Genomic DNA, 22,590 nt, shown 5'->3' on the forward strand with positions numbered 1-22,590 from the left:
AAAAAATCAGCCATCACTGATTAAAAATCTTCATTATGTATGTAGGTAAGGTCTGGAAGCATGTACTGGTGGTTCCTGTATACACCACACCATGGAACCACCTAATATCCTGTAGGACAACTACCTAGCCAAACAGCTGGTCCATCCCCACCCCTCGAAAGTAACACTTTAACCGCTGTAACCAGGAGAAGTTTGACACATGGTCAGAATGTTGTAGCTGATGTTCCCTCACAGTGCAAGTGATACTCTTCATCTTAGTGTCCCTAAGCAACTGTTTATTTGATGAACAGTTGACAGCAGTACCCAAAGAACTTCCGAAGAGACCTGGCACTAATGACATCTAGTCTGAGTAACATCCAAGTCTCACAATCATGCAGTCAGACAGGAAGCATCCGGACCCAAAAGACTTGGACCGTCATTCTGCTGCAAAGAGATTGGCATTGCCAAACACCTCTGTCCAGCAATGTCATGATAATGATTAAGCTTGTCCCAAGCATCTCTCCATCTTAAAGGCAGAGGACACAGAGACATGAACGTCACTGCTGAGATAAGTGTATAAGTCTCTACAAGATCACCACTTTCATTGCGTGATATTAGATCAAGACTGAGCTCCAGGGCATTCACAAATCCAGACACTATGATTCCTCAGACAGCTTCACAAATGCTGCAATCTGGTACACCGTGATTCCATAAGGATCATAGCACATCTGAGTAGGAAAGTCAAAAAAAACATTTCTTGCCAACAAATACACCTAAGTAACTGGTTTCCACTACCCTATCCAGCCCCCAATCCATGAAAGAATTGAACAATGGAAGAGCCAGAACACAATCCTGACAAATGGTAGTATTCATTTGGAAAAAATTGGAGTTTCTACCCCTACTCTACACAGCAGTCATAGTACCTGTGTATATTGGCCCCTTCATACTCTGATGATTATTTGCCAATGAAGAGAGAAAAGTTGCTTACCATTAACCAGCGCCAAGGTCCGCCAGTCTTTGCAGGAGCTAAGTCAACGTCAGTTGTGCAATGCTGGTGTTCGTCGCGGTCCCGTAAAAATTTTAAACAAACTTAAAAAGTCTGACATTTATGCTAAACCGCCAGCAAGATTTGAGCTCCACTACAGCTACATCACCTCTGCTAGTACATCATTACCACTCCGTTGCCCTCTGCGGGCCTCAGCTGGCCAACATCAGAGGCTTGACTGGATGCACCACCTCCTCTGGATCCCTTTGGCTTGAAGACATATGAAGGAAAGTGTATAACCTGTCTTGACAGCGCACCAGTAGCAAGTGATGCAATCACAGTTATGTTGAGTTCATACAGGCTACGTCACATGATATTTCAAGCATTGAGTCAACCATCAGCTCTGCTAAGCTATACTACTGCTCCAAGGAGTGCACTACAAATGCATCTGCCCTCCAATGATGGACGTTAAACTACATCCTGTGTCGAGACAGTGGACCATTGCGAAATGTTGAGCTTCACCAGTACAACAGCGCCCTCTGCTGGGAAACATCATCCAGCATTGCAGGCACCAAATTGGACCCCTGGAGCCCGCCATCACCAGTGTTTCACAGAGAATTTTGTGAATCTACTATGTCAACCAGCATCAGCCAACTCACGTCATGGTGCGAATGGGCCCTATGCTGGCTAGGATGTCCAATATGTTCTCGGGAATCCCATTATTATTATTATTATTATTATTATTATTTACAAAGCCCTGTGTTATTTTAACAGGAAAGTCACATCATTATGGAACTTCTATCTATGAGGTCTGTTAGAAAAGTATCGGCCTTTTTTATTTTTTGCAAAAACCTGATGGATTTGAATCATGTGTGCTTGCATGAGCAAACCTTGAACCTTCGTGTGCATGCATGAACCTTTTCACGCCTGTCGATTGCGTCATTTGCTGGTAAGCAGCCTTTGTGTGAGGACATGTGTGGCGCTCTCCGTGGATTTTCATTGCAAGGAAAATGGCGGAATGACTGGAGCAGCGCCGCATCAAATTTTGCCAGAAACTGGGTGACAGCTAGGTGGAAACCATTCAAGAGATTCAGACAGCTTTCGGTGGCTTTTCAGTCGTGTGACTATCCGAGAAATTGTGGAAGAGGTGGGCATAATTTTTCGGAGTCCAGCATGTCCTGTGAGACTTCAACACGAATGTGCTTTTGCTCCACCGTCAGCTTCAGCACGAATTTCACAGCCACTCTTTTCATGACCAAATCTTTTGTCACAGTGGAATGTGCCGAAAAAAGTGCTGATGTCCACCTCTTCCGCAGTTTCTCAGATACTGACACGACGGTCCCATCATCATCACAGCGTTCACTTTGGAAATGATCTGGTCATTTCTGCATGTTGATGGCCGACCGGAGCGTGGCTCACTCTCCACCGTTGTGCGGACGTCTTGAAACCAGTTGTACCGCTCCTTAATCTGTGTGATGCCCTTGCTTCGTCACCGAAAGCCGGCTGAATCTTCCGAATGGTTTCCACCTGGCTTTCGCCCAGTTTCTGGCAAAATTTGATGCAGTGCTGCTCCAGTCATTCCGTCATTTTCCTTGCAATGAAAATCTGCCGAGAGCACTACACACGTCCTCACACAAATGCTGCTTACCAGCAAATGACGCATTCGACAGGCGTGAAAAAGTTCACGCATGCGCACGAAGGTTCAAGGTTTTGCTCATGCAAGCACACGTGATTCAAATCCATCAGGTATTTGAAAAAATAAAAAGGTCTGATACTTTTCTAACAGACCTCGTATTTGTTGTTTTTAGGAGTGATTATCAAACTTCTTGAATTGGTGGTGATACACTATGTTGCATTTGGACACGTTCATTTGGCACTCTGTAATTCCAAAGTTATTTTGAGGAATTTAAGATCCACACTAATAGGATGCATAGTGACATGAATTTGATGTACGTGCCAATCAGTACAAAGCCCACATGTAGCTGTGAAATCTACCACTGCACATTATTTTTGTTTTTAAATCTACTTATCCAGATTTTCAAATACCAAGTTTCAATTGTGGGTTGGCTGCATCTAGGAAGACTCCCGCTGTGCTGACCTCATTCCTAGCTTAGACCAGAGTAATCTAAGCTTCCACTGCCTTGTCTTGTAGCGTGCTCAGCTGGGTGAAGAGGCGGGATTTGCTGCTTCAGAGAAAACTACACTGGGTGCAATCCATCCACCATTTCTGCATGAAGGAGCTCTTTGCCACTGAAAAGCACGTAGGTGTGCCAGTGAGTTTAAAAGTTTGTGCAAAACCAAGAGATCATTTAGGCGTTGGACTGTCTGTGGTTCTGATACATTCAGCAGTGACTCAGCTTTTAGCTGTGGTGCTATTTCACACCAGGATCTCAGGGATGCAGACCTCCAGGATAGGTGCCAGCAGTTTTATTCTGTAGCAGCATCCTGTTTGGAAGAAAAGGCAGTCCATCACATTCTATTCCTAGCTGACAGTTGGATTGGTTAGAACTCCAGTATTCAACTATTAACAAGCTGCAGTACAGTTAAACATGATACATGATGTTATAGTACTTGCTCGTCTGTGTTGTATCAAATTGAAAAGGACTCATCACATGTCTAATGTACTTTCTCTTGTTTTGTCAGAAAGGATGAGCCATCATTTTATTATGATGACTCAGTGAAATGGAAAAGAAATGACTTGTCAATAGGTGTGTTTTGGAAGCATCTATTGGAATCAGTAATTCAGTTTGTGTCTTTGCATTGACCTGACATCAGCTTGAACTTAGAATTAAAGAGATTGTGAGTAGCATTCTAATTGAAGTTATCCTGAGAGGAGGAAAAGGGTTTTTACATCAAAATGCATTCAACAATAAAACAATTCACTACTGAGAGAAATTTATTTCCAGTAGATTTGGCAGCCAGGGTGTAAATTTACCTCTGCTGGACAACAGAGCTACATTTAAGGGACAGTAGCTTCACCTCACGCTGGCTCAAACATGTAGTGTGTTCGCCTCTAAAACACAAACAGAACTGTCCCTTCTATGAGACAATTGTTTCACTTCTACTGAGAAGTGGGTCCTATGGAGCCCTGAAGTGACCATAGAGGGAAAACTATGGAAATCAAGCTTGTTTTACTACACAAAGCACTCAAACTGCTATTGTGTGTACATGACATACAGTTGTATGCAAAAGTTTCAGCACCCCAAGTAATTTTCATGATTTTCCTTTATAAATCATTGGTTGTCTGGATCAGAAATTTCAGTTAAATATATCATATAGCAGACAAACACACTGATATTTGAGAGGTGAAATGAAGTTTCTAGTATTTACAGAAGTGTGCAATAATTGTTTAAACAAAATTAGGCAGGTGCATAAATTTGGGCATCCTTGTCATTTTATTGATTTGAATACATTTAGCACTAATGATTGGAACACAAAATTGGTTTGGTAAGCTCATTGACCCTTCACCTCCTTACACAGGTGAATCCAATCATGAGAAAGGGTATTTAAGGTGGCCATTTGCAAATATTTCTCCTCTTTGCATCTCTTCTAATGGCAACATGGGAGCCTCTAAACAACTCTCAATGACCTAAAAACAAACATCGTGGTTTAGGGGAAGGATACAAAAAGCTGGCTCAGTGATTTCAGCTGTCAGTTTCCACTGTGAGGAACATAGTGAGGAAATGGAAAACCACAGGCACAGTACTGGTTAAGGCCCGAAGTGGCAGGCCAAGCCAAATCTCAAATAAGCCGAAGCAAAGGATGGTGAGAACAGTCATAGTCAATCCACAGACCTGCTCCAAAGACCTACAACTTGATCTTGCTGCAGATAGTGTCTCTGTGCATTGTTCACCTATACAGCGCACTTTGCACAAAGAGATGCCGTATGATGCTGTAATGCAGAGGAAGACTTTTCTGTGTACACACCACAAACAGAGTCACTTGAGGTATGCTAAAGCACATTTGGACAAGCCAGCTTCATTTTTGAATAAGGTGCTCTGGACTGATGAATCTAAACTTGAGTTATTTGGACATAACACGACTGAGCATGACTGAGAAAGAACACAGCATTCTAAGAAAAACACTTGCTACCTACAGTAAAATTTGGAGGTGGTTCCATCATGCTGTGTGGCTGTGTGGCCAGTGCAGGTACTGGGAATCTTCTAAAAGTTGAAGGTCACATTGATTCCAGTCAATATCAGCAGATTTTTGAGAACAATGTTCAAGAGTCAGTGACAAAGTTGAAGCTGCACCGGGGCTGGATCTTTCAACAAGACAACGACCCTAAACACTGCTCAAAATCGACTAAGGCATTCATGCAGAGGAACAAGAACAATGTTCTGGAATGGTCATCTCAGTCCCCAGACCTGAATATTATTGAAAATCTGTGGTGTGATTTTAAGCGGGCTGTCCATGCTTAGAAACCAACAAACCTGAGATGTTTTGTAAAGAACAATGGTCCAAAATACCTTCACCAACAATTCAGACTCTCATTGGAAGCTATAGGAAGCATTTAGAGGCTGTTATTTCTGCAAAAGGAGGATCTACTAAATACTGATGTATTTTTTCTGTTGGGGTGCCCAAATTTATGCACCTGCCTAATTTTGTTTAAAGAATTATTGCACACTTTCCATAAATCCTATAAACTTCATTTCACTTCTCAAATATCACTGTGTTTCTCTGCTATATGATATATTTAACTGAATGAACCAATGATTTATAAAGGAAAATCATGAAAATTATCAGAGGTGCCCAAACTTTTACATACAACTGTACAATTTGTGTCAATGCTTTGATTTGATAAATGGTTAGCACTGTTGTCACACAGTGAGAAGGTCCTGGTTTTGAATCCAAACTTCCCCTTTCTGTGTTTGCATGTTCTCCCTGTGTTTGTAAAGCACTTGTCCTTGTACCCCTTTGCAGTCTGAATTAATGGCACAATTTTTGATTTTTAACTCACTACCCATATGAACTCTTCATAAAACAGACTTTGATGATTTTTCAGTGATTATCGTAAAACTTTTAGGTTTATCGTGCTTTTTCCCAACAAATAAATGTTTACATATTGTAGTTGCTGTGACAAACATTATTCACTAAAGTAAAATGTCAGAACAAGGTAACATGATCAAAGCACTCATCAAAATGTATCTTGTGCTCTCACTGAAGTAGAACATGTTCTCAATATGTATATTTCCCTCTCTCTATGGCTGTTCTGGGGCTCAGTAAGATGCACTTTTATTTGACAGGATGTTTGCCTCCACTGGATTTTAGATTTACTGTAATCAGACAGAAGATTTGCTGCAAAGCTTTAACGTTTAACTGCAGGATTCAAATGCTGAACAAATTTTTTTCACCATGACCATAAATTAAAATGATAGGAGGAACAGTAGGAGTGTCTCAGAATGATTTAGGTTTTAATACTTAGGTTCTTGTGTTTTACAGGACTGGTGAGATGATTTTAGTTTTCTATTGGCTTTGGGAATACGAGGTCTGTCCAAAAAGTATCGGACCTTTTTATTTTTTGCAAAACCATATGTATTTGAATCACGTCTGATTGCATCAGCCAAGCTTGAACCTTCGTGCGCATGCGTGAGTTTTTTCACGCCTGTCGGTTGCGTCATTCGCCTGTGAGCAGGCTTTGTGTGAGCAGTGGTCCACCCCTCTCGTCGGATTTTTATTGCGAATAAATGTCTGAACGATTTGGAGCTTTGCTGCATCAAATTTTTCCAGAAACTGTGAGAGACCTCCAGGTGGACACCATTCGGAAAATTTAGATGGCTTTCAGCGACGATTTTATGGGGATTACACAGATTAAGGAGTGCTCCAGCCGGTTTAAAGACCGCCCACAGCGTCTGAGAGCGCGGCGAACTCCGAGTGCCGATTGACAGGCTGAAACCCCGCTGAAACAACCAGATCATTTCCAACGTGAAGGCTTTGTTGATCCGGGATGTCCTCTGACTTTCACAAAAAAGGCAGAAGGCGTGGACATCATCACTTTTTCGGCACATTCTACTGTTACAGGAGTTTTTTTCATGGAAAGAGAAGCGGAGGATTGCGCCACCATGCCACTCATGGCGCGGCACAAAACCACCTCCGTGTTGGTCTCACAGGACGGCTTTCAGGTGGCTTTCAGATGGCTTCTGGTGGCTTTTCAGTCGTGTGACTATCCGAGAAATTCTGCATGAGCTGGACATGCCCCAACATGTCCTGTGAGGCTTCATCACGGCGTTGCTTTGCGCCATGCAGCACCGCCGCGACGCACGGAATTCCTCCGCATGTCTGTCTCAATGTGCCGAAAAAGTGCTGATGTCCACGTCTTCCGCAATTCCTGTGCTAATCAGACGACATACCGGATCAAGACAGCATCCAGTTTAGAAATGAACCGCACATTCCACTGTTACAGGAGTTTTTGTCATGGAAAGAGGAGCGCCATGAGCGGCACGGTGGTGCAATCCTCCGCTTCTCTTTCCATGAAAAAAATTCCTGTAACAGTAGAATGTGCCGAAAAAGTGCTGATGTCCACGCCTTCTGCCTTTTTGTGAAAGTCAGACGACGTCCCGGATCAACAAAGCCTTCACCTTGGAAATGATCTGGTTGTTTCAGCGGGGTTTCAGCCTGTCGATCGGCGCTCGGAGTGCGCCATGCTCTCAGACGCTGTGGGCGGCCTTTAAAGCGGCTGGAGCACTCCTTAATCTGTGTAATCCCCATAAAATCGTCACTGAAAGCCATCTAAATTTTCCGAATGGTGTCAACCTGGAGGTCTCTCACAGTTTCTGGAAAAATTTGATGCAGCAAAGCTCCAAATCGTTCAGACATTTATTCGCAATAAAAATCCGACGAGGGGTGGACCACTGCTCACACAAAGCCTGCTCACAGGCGAATGACGCAACCGACAGGCGTGAAAAAACTCACGCATGCGCACGAAGGTTCAAGCTTGGCTGATGCAATCACACGTGATTCAAATCCATATGGTTTTTGCAAAAAATAAAAAGGTCCGATACTTTTCTAACAGACCTTGTAGTTGTTTAGATTTTGAAGACGGTGTGGATAAATTATTTTTTATTAACATAAATATAATGTGTCCTGTAGATTTTCATGTTATTTGGCACTTTGGCATATTCACAGACACAAACAGTGGACTTGTTGGGCCCTGGCGGAGGTATCTGCTCTCTGAGGGACCTTTAGTTTTACATTATCACATGTACCAGTTGACATTCGAGGAATTTTGTACATACATGTCCAATGAATGTTGGACGACAGGAAGAATCTGTCAGCCCACACGCACCTCTGCTGTTTAAAACTCAACATTTCTTTGATCGGTGATCAGAGAGTGTGTGTTTTACCTCCGGGCAGGTTTGACATTTCATGTCTTTTGTGTTGTTGGCATTGCTGTCCAATGTCAGGCGAACTTTTACGTCAGAGTTTCGGCTGATGATCTTTGCATTTCTGTTTCACTTTTGTTTGTTTCTTGATGAATTTTCAGCTCTGGTGTGACAGTCAACAGTGGTGTCACCCCACTGAGCTTTTACACCTTTGAATTTTTATGACATTTTTTTTATGACAAAACTAAAAAAAAACGAATTCAGGCTCATTTATATTACAACTGCTAAAATGATGCCTTGTAAACTCACAGTGAAAACCAGTCTCCGCAACATAGCAAATTCAATAAAAATATCAAAGCAAACCAGGGAATGCCAGAAGTATATGCTGCTATTAATATAACAACTAAATCATTACGTTTTTCATCAAATGTACTTTAGACAAGTCGGGATACGTGAGCATTTCCAAATGCAGAGGGAACCAAAAAAAAAAACAAAAAAAAACAAAAAAAAAACACTGAACCCATAAAAAAGGTAATAAATCCTACAAAGGTTAAACTTCAGTCTGTGTATGATCATTCCCAAAGATTCAGTTATGCTGTCGCCAGTGCTGCCGGTTACTCTAATCTGACCACTTTTTTTAGTAACGAGTAATCTAACGCGTTAATCTTTCCAAATCAGTAATCAGATTAGAGTTACTTCTCCAAGTCACTGTGCGTTACTATTATTTTTCATTGTGGGTCGACAGCAGCATTAAACTTGGTCTGTGGGCAGGAGGTCGGGGTTCGACTGAACTGCCCACTTTAAGTGAGCTATGAGCTTTTCATCCACAGTTTTTGCAGCTGCTCGACTCGTCGTCTCCTCTTAAAGCGTGGTGATCAGCACACCTGCACTGAGCTTTACAAAGACATTTTTATACTTTTTTCCTCCTTTATTTAGAGCTGAGCTGAGCCGCTCCATATCTGCACGTTAAAACAGCTGATCCTCCGCGACGCGTCAACAACTAACACTATTTTCCACTCAAATGCACCTAAACTCTCTTTCTGAGGACCACATGATGTGAAAACACAATAAAACTTTCTTACCTGTAAATCTGGTCACGTTTTCTGCATAAATAAATGTTATCCATTCTTTGTGCTCAAATGCCAAAGTAGGGGCGAATCCAGATGGAATGGGGGCGTGGGGGAGGGATGTGCCCCCCTCACAACACCCCTAGATTAAAGGTCCAGTTTTGAAGCCTTTTTTTACTACAACTACTAATACTACTTAAAATAATATTAATTTCGACAAGTAAATATTTAGAGAGAATTTAAAATGTTAGAAAAATGCTAGAATGACTTTAATAGTTACATTTATAAACAATGTAGGTTCGAAATTGCAAGTTTTACTGTTACAGTGCTGTCAACAGTTAAATATGAGGTCAAGAAAGAGGTCTTTATTTTACTTTTTATAAAACATGTATTTATTTTCATTGAAGTCAAGAAAGGGTGACTATAAAGTAAGTTTTGGCAAAACAGGTATCATTGTCATGTTGAGGTGGCAGAGGGTTGTTGTCGGCAGCTGGGAAAAGTAACTAAAAAAGTAACTAGTAATCTAACTTAGTTACTTTTACAATTGAGTAATCAGTAAAGTAACTAAGTTACTTTTTCAAGGAGTAATCAGTAATCAGTAATTGGATTACTTTTTCAAAGTAACTGTGGCAACACTGGCTGTCGCAAAATTATATGATCATCCTCATCATCTTCAACCACTTATCCGGAACCGGGTTGCGGGGGCAACAGCTCCAGCAAGGGACCCCAAACTTCCATTTCCCGGGCCACATTAACCACCTCTGACTGGGGGATACAGAGGTGTTCCCAGCCCAGTGTGGAGATATAATCTCTGCACCTAGTCGTGGATCTTCCCCGGGGTCTCCTCTCAGCTGGATATGCCTAAAACACCTCCCTAGGGAGGTACCAAGGAGGCATCCTTATTAGATACCCGAATCACCTCAGTTGGCTCCTCTCAACACAAAGGAGTGGCGGCTCTACTCCAAGCTCCTCACAGATGACCAAGCTTCTCACCTTATCGCTAAGGCAGACACCAGCCACCCTCCCGAGGAAACCCATTTTGGCAGCTTGTACCCACAATCTAGTTCTTTCAGTCATAACTCAAACCTCATAACCATAGGTGAGAGTAGGAATGAAGATTGATCGAGAGCTTGGCCTTTTGGTTCAGCTCCCTTTTTGTCACAACAGTATGGTTGAGTGAATGCAACACCGTCCCTGCTGCGCCGATTCTCCAGCCAATCTTGCGCCCCACTCGTGAACAAGACCCCGAAGTACTGTAGATTTACCTCTACTGGACAAATGGTATGATTTGTTGGCAAACTAGGCCTTCAGGCAAAATGACTTTTCCTTAGTTGACCAAGACATGTTAGGGAAGATGAATGGAACAATAGTCTTCTTGCATGGTCACTCAGTTTTTGAGAACTGCCTGCTCCAGACAGTACAGTACCATACTGTGTGTATTTGTTAATGATGATGTTAATAAATTCCAACACATATTCAGTGATTTGTAAATGCTCACATATTTATGATGATTTAGTTGTGTACTATTAAAAGGTGACACATTCTTATGTACACCATTGTTTACACTTATGTATTTCAAAAAATTACATTATGTTGTAGAAATCTTTTCACTGAGTTTAACTGGCATAGTTTAAATAATTTGTATATGAGGAAGCCTGAAATCTCTTAAATTTTGATGTTATTCAAAAAATGAACATGTAAAAGCTCAAGGGGTCACAAACGTTTTCACAGCACACTGTAATGTGTCATGTTTCTACATTATAAAGGAAATGATTGTGTCGTATGTGTTTCCATATTGTTTGTCAGTTTCTTAGTTATGACAGATATAATAGCACTTTAGACATTTGTAGACTCTACAGTCATATTATTTTTTCACATTTTTCAATGCAATGCATTTCAGATTTATAACTAATTAATGAATTAATCAGTTCATTGTTAATGGGTTGATATTAACAGCCAGCAAGAAATGTTGTTGTACAGTAATCATTGGAGATTTTGTTTTTTTGCATTTAAAAGAGATTAAAATTAATTTTAAATATCTGCACTATTTTAATATCTGGCTGTTTTATAAAGATCAGTTGATAAAAACATCTTTGTGTCTTTGACTTTCTTCACGTCGGAATCTGCAGCAAGAGAAACCAGAATGTTTTTTCAACGTCATTTTTCATGTCTATTTTAAATACACAGTTTATGATATATCTATTGTTTTTAATAATAATAATGTCTAACTCAACCCAGAACACAAACACCTTCAGAAAGGTGAATGACAACTAAAAAAACGATTAAGACAGAATTAGTTACACGTATCAGACACCAGGGACAGGACTCTGGCGGTGTTTTTAGTCTGATGCTTCTGTCCTCATGATGTATTTTGAAGGGAACGACGTGCATCTCTCAGTAGCGTTTCCACCGCCCTGCTCCCCCCACGTCCTCCCCACCCCCACCTCCTCCCCTGACGTCCGCTGACTCTTAAAGACTGTATGGGTTTGTTTTTGAGTAAAATCCTCCCATTTTCAACCTTCACATTCAGAACCGGTTGCTGTCATCTGGGCCTCCTGTCAGCCTTAGAACCTGCAGCGCATTATTTGACAAGGTAACTCCTTCACATTATTTTCCACACGATGTATCTCTGCATTGGCTTTTTTAAATATTCTAAATTCAACTATTTGGTCTTCTAACTTTGATTTCCGCCAACTATCTACATGCTCCAAGCACCACTTTTATGTTGGAAGGCCATTATATTAGATCTGCCAGATAATTAATTTTAGAGACATCATCACTCTCTGCAATGAAATTTCATGGAACGGGGTGGGGGGGTTAATTGGACACTATGTCATTTGTTTGTTTACTTTAATGCTTTTATTTTCCTCGTAGTGAATTGGGCAGCGCAGTCTCGCTTGAGGGTGGGCGCTAAAGGGGTAAAATATGTGTAAGCTAATAGTTACCGACACAACCGCTCCCATTTGCCTCGTCTTCCCTTCTCCACTGGGAATCGAAAACAACTGCACTTTTCACAACTGCTTCAGTGACTGCAGCTGAAAACAAAACAGTGCAGCAGTTTCCCATTAGAATTGACGCTGTTTGTGGGAAGAGACTAATCCCCGGGTGGAGTGTGGGAGTGTCAGCACAAAACATTCGGAGGATGGGGGTTTCAGCGGAAACCATTTTAAACTGACAGGTCCGCTAGGAGACAGCAAGTATGCTAGTTTACCGAGCCGGGCTGAATGGTTTGTGCTGAAACTCCCACACTCCGCTCGGGAGTGTGGGAGTTTTTTCCCCGAGTCTTTTGCTCGGGATTCTCTGCCGTGCTCATGCCAGCTGTCCCCAAATGTGGTCAAATCCCACGATATCACGTAGGGGTTCAAACGAGACTGCGCTGCCCAATAGGGGCCTCAACACTAGTAAATGCAGAAAATATTTGCAAATATTCAAAAAAAGTGGTATCAATTAACATCTTGCATATTGGGAAAAAAAAGAATTAAAAAAAAACACACTGAATATGAACATAATGTACAGTACAAGTAACGATTTGATTTGATAACATGTTTGCAGCAAATTCACACAACACACACAAACCCAGAAATGCTTTGCAAAGCTTCTCAACATGACAGAGGTACTTCCAACACAAACAGAAGTTCCTGCCCGGAGTAATTTAATTGACTACAGTGCCTTGCAAGTAAAATAACCACAATACGGAATTCTATTTGTATAGATACAGATAACAAGTGGAGCGCTGTGATGCACTGAATGGTCCACCAGTTAAAGTCTCCGTGCAGAAACAGCTGTTTGTGTAGTGCTTCCATTGTGGTGTGAAGCTTTATGAATGGTTTCTGTGTTTGGGTGCGTTGTGTGAATTTTCATCAGACAGGCAACCATATTAAATTGTTACATGTGCTATGGGTTATGTTTGCACTCTCTGCGTTTTTCCAATTAGCAAGATGCTTTTTCGAGTACCTGTTACAGAATTGATGCAGATGTTTTATGCATTCATTATAGTATTAGTGTTTTCTGCTTTTGCTGGTGTTGTCTTACTTTGACATCATTGTGGTCTGTATGGCCACCATACATTTTGGTGCATTTTTAGTGGTGTGTCTGAATTGGCACAGCAGGGGCGCATGCCACACAGGGTTGTGATGACTGTCGAACCTGTGCATGTTTATGCTCACGTTACTTACACTTTGAGCCACATTGCTAATAATGTGGCTGCAACTTCATCACCAGACATTACAGCATGGCTCTAGAGGGAGAAAAAAAAAAACAAAATCACCTAATACTGCTTAGAGGCGGCCAGAATCTCATCTCTGCACTGCAGTCTTGGCATAGCCCTCCTTAGAGCAGGACTCACTTCAGAGGCCAGAATGTCTGAATGAAGGACCGAGACTTTCCTTCAGCCAGACTCGCTCTCTTTAATCACTAGACCTCAGCTGCATTGCCTCATTATGCATGACAAGACTGGAAATGGATAAAATGTTTCCATTCCATAAGAGGAAGGTGAGCCGAGCTTGCAGAGTTCTGGATGGGTAGAATGAAGTCATAGCGAAGGCTTAGTGTTAAAGGCTTCTTGCATATCAGGAGGATGGTTATACAATTCATCACCATATTGCACTTTAGTTCAATGTTGCAGCATGTTTTTCTAACTCACAAAAATATAGAAAAGTATGTTCCTATTCCTACTTGCTACAGTCATGCTCATCACTGGTTCATGCAACTCCTGACCTGGCATCCTGACTCAGAGTCGTTCTGATGACGCGCACTGAATGCCACCTCACTGTTTGATCACTTGTCTTCTTTGCGTTCACTTGACTCATGATGCTTTCTTGTGCTATTAACCCAGTCATTTGCTTTTTTTCCAGAATGTGTCTGATGTATCGAACATTAAGAATTTAAAATACTGCACTAGACCAATTTTCTTATATGAATGTTGGCTTATTTTTTTGTCTCACATTTTGAGTTCTGTTGCTTGATATGATGCATTTTTATTCTCCAGCATTGGGAGCGTTTTGTATTTGAATCAGCTAAGTGTGAAAGAGCTTTTAGTACCCCTAAATTCCACTAGGTGCAGCTGTGTTGCGTTATGCCGCGTTCACACCGGACGCCACACGACGCCACAAATTCGTGTCCCTTGCTTGGCGATGGACGCGCCACCATCGCCCGGTGTGTCGCTCTGTTTTCGCAGCGAAAATTCGCCCCAATGCGTCATCAAATAGGAGGAGCTTCCATTCCACTCACCATCAAGTCAACATGGTGGACATTGATCACACGGAGCAAGTTGCTGTGCTCTATTTGTTGTGGAAAGCTGACAAGCATCACCAGCAGCGCCATCCGTGGGTTCATAACATCCTTATGAGACGTTCCCAATTCGGGGAGTTTCATCATTTGCTGCAGGAGCTGCGTCTGGTTGACAGCCGTTTTCAGCGGTACTTCCGCCTCTCCAGGACCCAGTTTGAGGACCTCCTGTCCCGTTCGCGCGCGCACATGTGAACAATAAAAAAAAAAAAAAAAAAAAAAAAAAAAAAAAAAACTGGCTGCTGCTGCAGTTCCTCGCTCTCCCCTTCAACTCTGTCATAATTGTGTTTTAAACCAATCACCATTTGTTCTATTATACATCTGTGTAGTTAATAAAATTATCTTCACGGACGATTTATTCGTTTGCAAGGGTACACGTGAAAAAAAAAAAAAAAAACTGGCTGCTGCTGCAGTTCCTCGCTCTCCCCTTCAACTCTGTCATAATTGTGTTTTAAACCAATCACCATTTGTTCTATTATACATCTGTGTAGTTAATAAAATTATCTTCACGGACGATTTATTCGTTTGCAAGGGTACACGTGAAAAAAAAAAAAAAAAAAACTGGCTGCTGCTGCAGTTCCTTGCGCTCCTCTCCAACTCTGTCATAACTGTGTTAAATAAAGGACAAAAGGGACATAAGCTCACAGGCTGGCTGCCAGAGACAGGACATGTCCACATCAAGTATAAACTCCAGACATCTCCATGTCACTACATATCCAGTCCCTGATTGGTCATTGCGGCGCGACAAAACGAAAAAGTTCAAATTTTTCAACTTGGGGAAGAGGGCAACATGACGCGATGCAACGTGATATCGCGCCACAAACACGCTAATCACTCAAAATCGCTTTATTTGTGTCACTTTATTTGCATCCATCGTGTCACATTGCGTGGCTTGGACTTTTGTGGTGCCATATCGCATGGCAACCTCTCGCCACCGTTGCTCACGTGGCGTCCGTTACGGCTGCGTTGCATCTTGTCTGCATCACATCATGGATGCGCTGCATCATCGCTGCAACATGGAGGCGCTGCAGCTGTGTCGCAACTGCATCTCTGTGCGACTGTGTCATGACTGTGTCACAACAACATTGTGGCGCATCGTGTTGTGTCACATGGCGGCTGCAGCGTTTTATGGCTGCGTCACATTGCGGCTGTGTCATGCCATGACTGCGTCACTTTGAGGTTGCTTTGCGTCACACTTGCCAAAGCTGATCGTTGCCATTTTGGACAATCTTTATGATTCTGCCACCAGCACAGTGGTACTATTTCAGGTGCATCCCTCTGTGGAGAAAATGCACCCAGTCTGTATTTTTATGGAACCCTTTCAAACAAAAGAAACCTTCCCACTACGTAGACTACTCCTCCGTGGCATAAGCACATTAAGCAAGGAATAATCACCAAACCTACAAGTAAACAAATGTTCCACTTCTTAAAGTGCTCTGTTGTTGAATCCCTGTTGGTGAGATCTGAAGGTAAATGCGTGACAGAATAAAACAAGATGTCACAAACACACCTGACGGAATCAAGGGGTAAGATTGCATACCTCTGCTGAGACCCAAATAAACCCATATTTGAAATATTTAAAATGTTTGAGTGTGCCACTTTATGCAGATCCGCCCCAAAATATAATGCTATCAGGCTCGATGTTTTGATGAGATTTTTCATACACTGATGTTGCACCCTATCTTGGAATGGAAAATATAAAATAAAATAAAATCAGATTTCTTGGCTCTGCCCCAGAAAATTGTTTCATTTCTAGGTCAGGTTCAGCTGTTTCACCAACTTTGAAAATTGCTTCCTTCGATTTTGAATAATCAGAATAAAGACAAGACTGGCCAAAATTCACTCTGATCTTTGCTGGGTTTGCAGGCTTCAGTAAAGCCCCTTCTCACTTTCAGGGATATGATCATCAAAACTCATGGTCTCAAACCTTAGAAGGTCCAAGAGGGTGTCCGTGTTAATTTTGAATGTTCCATCATTGTGCCCTGGTCTAGCCTTAAGGGCTCCGTCACACTTAGCAAGAATCAAGCCGACCCAGGCCGAATGTCAAAAAAAAAAAGAAAAAAGAAAAAACAAGATTTGTGCCCCATTTGGGGGGAATAAGGTTTGCAGAAGACAGCTGTCCAACTACTCAGACTGCGCTCCGACCCGTCCCAAATGATTCGTGCATACGCTGTACGCATTAAGCCTCCAAAAGCAGAACAAATAAATGTAGGTGGAACGCATTAGGATTACCGAGACAGCTGTCAAAATGCTGTGAAAATATGATGAATGCACTCACATTGCTGTACAAGTGAGGTCTGATTGCGGGTCAAGGAAATATATTTCATCAACACTCGAGGTGCACTCGTGGTGCGTTCAGGTACAGTCGGGACATTCATTATATGGTGGGTCATTTCGAACTGCCCCTCGAACACAGTCAGAATGCCTCGAATGCCATTTTCATGCCGTACAAATACAGTAGTGTTCAGAATAATAGTAGTGCTATGTGACTAAAAAGATTAATCCAGGTTTTGAGTATATTTCTTATTGTTACATGGGAAACAAGGTACCAGTAGATTCAGTAGATTCTCACAAATCCAACAAGACCAAGCATTCATGATATGCACACCCTTAAGACTATGAAATTGGGCTATTAGTAAAAAAAGTAGAAAAGGGGGTGTTCACAATAATAGTAGTGTGGCATTCAGTCAGTGAGTTTGTCAATATTGTGGAACAAACAGGTGTGAATCAGGTGTCCCCTATTTAAGGATGAAGCCGTCTGAAGCCAGCACTTGTTGAACATGCTTTTCTCTTTGAAAGCCTGAGGAAAATGGGACGTTGAAGACATTGTTCAGAAGAACAGTGTAGTTTGATTAAAAAGTTGATTGGAGAGGGGAAAACTTATATGCAGGTGCCAAAAATTATAGGCTGTTCATCTACAATGATCGCCAATGCTTTAAAATGGACAAAAAAAAAAAAAGACGCGTGGAAGAAAATGGAAAACAACCATCAAAATGGATAGAAGAATAACCAGAATGGCAAAGGCTCACCCATTGATCAGCTCCAGAATGATCAAAGACAGTCTGGAGTTACCTGTAAGTGCTGTGACAGTTAGAAGACACCTGTGTGAAGCTAATTTATTTGCAAGAATGCTCCGCAAAGTCCCTCTGTTAAATCAAAGACTTGTGCAGAAGAGGTTACAATTTGCCAAAGAACACATCAACTGGCCTAAAGAGAAATGGAGGAATATTTTGTGGACTGATGAGAGTAAAATGGTTCTTTTTGGGTCCAAGGGCCGCAGACAGTTTGTGAGACGACCCCCAAACTCTGAATTGAAGCCACAGTTCACAGTGAAGACAGTGAAGCATGGTGGTGCAAGCATCATGATATGGGCATGTTTCTCCTACTATGGTGTTGGGCCTATATATCGCATACCAGGTATCATGGATCAGTCTGGATATGTCAAAATACTTGAAGAGGTCATGTTGCCTTATGCTGAAGAGGACATGCCCTTGAAATGGGTGTTTCAACAAGACAATGACCCCAAGCACACTAGTAAACGAGCAAAATCTTGGTTCCAAACCAACAAAATTAATGCCTCGCAGATGTGAAGAAATCATGAAAAACTGTGGTTATACAACTAAATACTAGTTTAGTGATTCACAGGATTGCTAAAAAAAAGCAGTTTGAACATAATAGTTTTGAGTTTGTAGTGTCAACAGCAGATGCTACTATTATTGTGAACACCCCCTTTTCTACTTCTTTTTTTTTACTAATAGCCCAATTTCATAGCCTTAAGAGTGTGCATATCATGAATGCTTGGTCTTGTTGGATTTGTGAGAATCTACTGAATGTACTGGTACCTTGTTTCCCATGTAACAATAAGAAATATACTCAAAACCTGGAATAATCTTTTTAGTCACATAGCACTACTATTATTCTGAACACTACTGTATTTAGATTGCTGTCAGATTGCGGTCAGACTGCATTCCGTCCGCTGTTTGATATTTTTCCACCTCGACTATTTTGCACATGAGGAAATCTTTCAGGGCAGCCGCAGGAATTTGCCCGACTGTGTAGACTGCTCTCACACTGCTGTCCAACATTCTCGAATACATCTTGACACCTCCCAAATGTGGGTCGAAGTTTCATTTGGCTGGCATTTGGCCTCAGTTGGCCTCTAGTGTGACGGAGGTGTAACTGTGACCTTTGACATACCTTGGTAATTCCTTGCATTTCCGTGGAACCCAAAATGCTGTACTACATGTCGTAACATCACCATCGTAATATCAGGTTTTCCCAAGTGTCATGTTTGTACTAAAGTTATACCACCGGAGTGCTACAGCGTCAACGATTAAGCGTCAGTTCTTTTTGCACACATTGCATGGTACAATCCCGACACTAAGTCGCATTTGTAGAAATCTTCCACAGTGCATATCCATGAAAGTGACAGCAAGACGTAACAAATTAGCAAAGACTCTATGGCAATTTGTCAAGGAAACTTTTAGTTTTAATTTGTCGTATCACGTGAGATTTTGTAAATCCTCTTTTTATTCCCAACTGTTGCACGGTACACTCTTCCAGACTAACTTACATATCTACCCACCAGGGTGCCAAAACATCATCAACGGAACCCCCAATTGCTAACCCCGTGTCAGAAGAGGAGGATGAGGAGGAGGAGGAAGAGGAGGAAGATGAGGATGATGATGATGAACTGCCTCCAGTCATTGCACCTCGGCCCGAGCACACCAAATCTGTGAGTTACAACATTGCGGAGGAAATCATTCAGTTTTAAACGTGTTCTAGTCTGCATTTAGTTGACTGTTTCTTACAGATCTACACTCGCTCCGTCATGGACCCACCAAAACCTCCGTCTCCTGTGAAAGAAGTGGAGACTCCACCAGAGTCTCAGGTTCAACCAGAGAACACATCCAACACAATGTACCGTCACACTGACCGGCAGAGGAAGAAGTCCAAAATGACAGACGAAGAGATTCTGGAGAGACTCAGTAAGTGTCTTCAAAGAAACATACAACATGTAAATGTACAATATCAAACCATACATACGATGTGTGGAAATTTGTGTGTAATTAATGATCCATCAATATGAGTTTTTCAGTGGCCGATGCTGATAATGATATTCAGAGAGCAGGGTGACTGATGTCCAATATATAAAACTGTACCTTTTTTCTTCCCATCCCCCCCCCCACCCCGGGCAGGTTGGATGAATCCCAGTCCATCTGTGGACTGGGAACACATGTGTGCTCTGTATTCCATCTTCAGGATGATGTCAACACTGCTTTGTCTGACTCCATTCAATAGTTCTGTCTTATAATAATTGTTTATATTAAACGGATGAATCAGACTTGCTCAAGTCGACGTAGTACTAATTTCAAACTAACTTTATTTGCATTTTCTCATGAAACGTCTCCACCAAATAAACAGTAAATATTGTCTATTATCTATTAAAAGCATCAAAAATGAACTATGCTGAGCTTTGACAGCTAGGAGTTTAATTTTATAGTTTGTGTCTGGTAATGTAGTTATCCAGCATTGACATCTGCTCATGGATTAGCAAAATTGACACACTGGATACATGGAGGAGCTCCAACATGATATACGAGGTCTGTCAATAAACTAACGTACCTTTCGGGACAGGAAAAACACCTCCGTGTTGATAACCATTTGTAAAAACCAGGCGGCTTTTGATGGCTTTCAGTTGAGTGAGTATCTGAGAAATTGTTTAACAGCTGGACATGTTCCAACTTGTCCTTAAGGCTTCCAACGGAGGTGTTTTTCCTGTGCCGCCGCACTGTGTCCCGACGCGCGGACCCGTCCGCACTTTCTTTCATTACAAAATCACCTTTAACAGTGGAATGTCCGGATAAACTGCTGATCCCGACCTCTCCTGAAAGTTCTCTGCTCTCTTACGACGTCCTGGGTCAACAGAGGCTTAAATTTGGAAGTTTTCAGCTTGAAACAGGCAGACAGCAGCAGCTCAGAGCGCGTCGCGACGTCCTGCTCCGTGGGCAGTCCTTAAAGCGACAGCATCACGCCATAATCTCTCATCAGCCGTTAAAATTTTCACAAAAAACCAGTTGAATTTTTCTAATGGTGTCCACTTCGATGTGCCTCTCAGTTTTTGAAAAAAAATTTGATCAAGCAAAGCGCCAGTCTTTCAGGAACTTCTCAGACAAAGAGAATGCGATGGGAGGGGTGGACCACTCCTCACTCAAAGCCAGCCCACAGGCGAATGACGTAACCGACAGGCGTGAAAAAACTCACGCATGCCCATGAGGGTTCAAGCTTGTCTGATGTAATCGCACGTGATTCAAATCCATATAGTTTTTGAAAAAAATAAAAAGGTCCGATACTTTATTGACAAACCTCGTATATATGTTTTTAACTCCAGCTGGCCGATTTCTGTCCGTCTGTCTGTCTGTCCATCCATCCATCCTGCCACAAAAAGGGTATAAGCGTTCTGAATTCAACTCATCTCAATTCCTCTAGGAGGAATTTTGTGAAACTTGGGACAGATCCTTGTTATTGGTTGGTACGCATAGTATCGTGCCATTTGAGTTGGGCCAATTTTACCAGAGTTAAGGCCTTTGATTAACAAATCTAGACTCAGTTTCATGAGTGGGTGCCTGCATTCTGAAATCAACTCCACTCCACTCACATTTCACCTTGTTGAATTTCAGTCTAGATTTTGAAAAAGCAGACGAGATGAGTGAATTCACGACAGCAGCTTGTGTGCAGGGATGTTTTCTGCATATGGACATAAAAATTCGGTGAATTATAAATCTGCTTTGTCTCCGACACAGGGAGTATTGTGAGCGTGGGAGATCCCAAAAAGAAATACACCCGCTTCGAGAAAATAGGACAAGGGTAAGTCTGTGCATGACTATAAACCAGTTGTCACAGTTATTGAAATGGAGCAATTTCAGGAGCAGTCAGTCTCACCAGGAGAGACGGAGCTGGAGTGATCATTTAAAGAGACGCAGAGGAGGTTACGATGAATGCCTGAGAGAAAAGCAAATAGAGAGGAAATGAGAAATGTATCCTGAAATGGCCAGGGGCCAGATTAGCTCTCTCTCTCCTTTTTAAGGCTGCAGACTATCACTTTCCTCCACAACTCTTTGTTCACTACACGTTCCAGTGGATTAAAAAAAAAAAAAAAAAAAAAAAAAAAAAAAGGACGGCCGTTATCTGTTCTGTTTCCATATTTGATCATAAAGCTCATGATTTAAACAGCAGCATGTCTATCTGCCGTTATCTTATTTGTACCAGGAACTCTGATTCATTATTTATAGTCAGGTGTAGCTGCAGGCAAAATACACAAAGAAAGATGAAAGCTGAATTCCCCAACTGAAAGCTGTTGGTGTCATGGTTACAGTTCCAAATAAGGAGAAAATTGCTGGGTGTCATTCAGTGTTCACATGCATTCACATGAACCATACATTATATTCCAAACCCTCACAATAAATGGACTGCATTTATATAGCGCTTTTCCATCTGCATCAGACGCTCAAAGCGCTTTACAATAATGCCTCACATTCACCCGGATGTGAGGGTGCTGCCATACAAGGCGCTCACTACACACCGGGAGCAACTAGGGGAAACCAACCCAGTCTCTCGAGTTTTCATCGTGCTCCTGTCACGAAATGAGTCACATTTTCATGACTTTTTTTTTTTTAATCTTACTATTACTAACCCTCCCCCGCCCCCTAACCCTTCATTTCGTGCTCCCGTCACTAAAATTCAAATGAATTTGTGCGCCCGTTACAAAAATATGGCACTTTTTGTGATAATATTATGAACCAGTAAATTAATGTTTATTTCGTGATACTGAACCATGACATACCGTGAGATATGGTAGCCTTAAACATACGCTGTGATAGTGAAGATGCCCTGATGGTGGCAGTGATGCTGCAGTAAACAGTTTTGAAAAAGAAAAAAAAAATCATTTGCA

The 22,590-nt window shown here is 41.8% G+C and overlaps 1 protein-coding gene across 2 annotated transcripts in view; it reads left to right on the forward strand.

Annotated features, from left to right (window-relative positions):
- Positions 1-22,590, forward strand: part of LOC117517505 (serine/threonine-protein kinase PAK 3) — a 149,949-nt gene that overhangs the window by 108,294 nt on the left and 19,065 nt on the right. The window contains exons 6-9 of one of the 2 annotated variants that reach the window (XM_034178534.1): positions 11,884-11,946; positions 19,228-19,374; positions 19,453-19,627; positions 21,443-21,506. In XM_034178534.1, coding sequence (XP_034034425.1) covers positions 11,884-11,946; positions 19,228-19,374; positions 19,453-19,627; positions 21,443-21,506 — 449 coding nt within the window. The remainder of the gene's footprint in view (positions 1-11,883; positions 11,947-19,227; positions 19,375-19,452; positions 19,628-21,442; positions 21,507-22,590) is intronic. The other variant, XM_034178536.1, reaches the window with a different exon arrangement.

Source organism: Thalassophryne amazonica, chromosome 9 (genome assembly GCF_902500255.1).
Source record: "Thalassophryne amazonica chromosome 9, fThaAma1.1, whole genome shotgun sequence".
Taxonomy (NCBI): Eukaryota; Metazoa; Chordata; class Actinopteri; order Batrachoidiformes; family Batrachoididae; genus Thalassophryne; species Thalassophryne amazonica.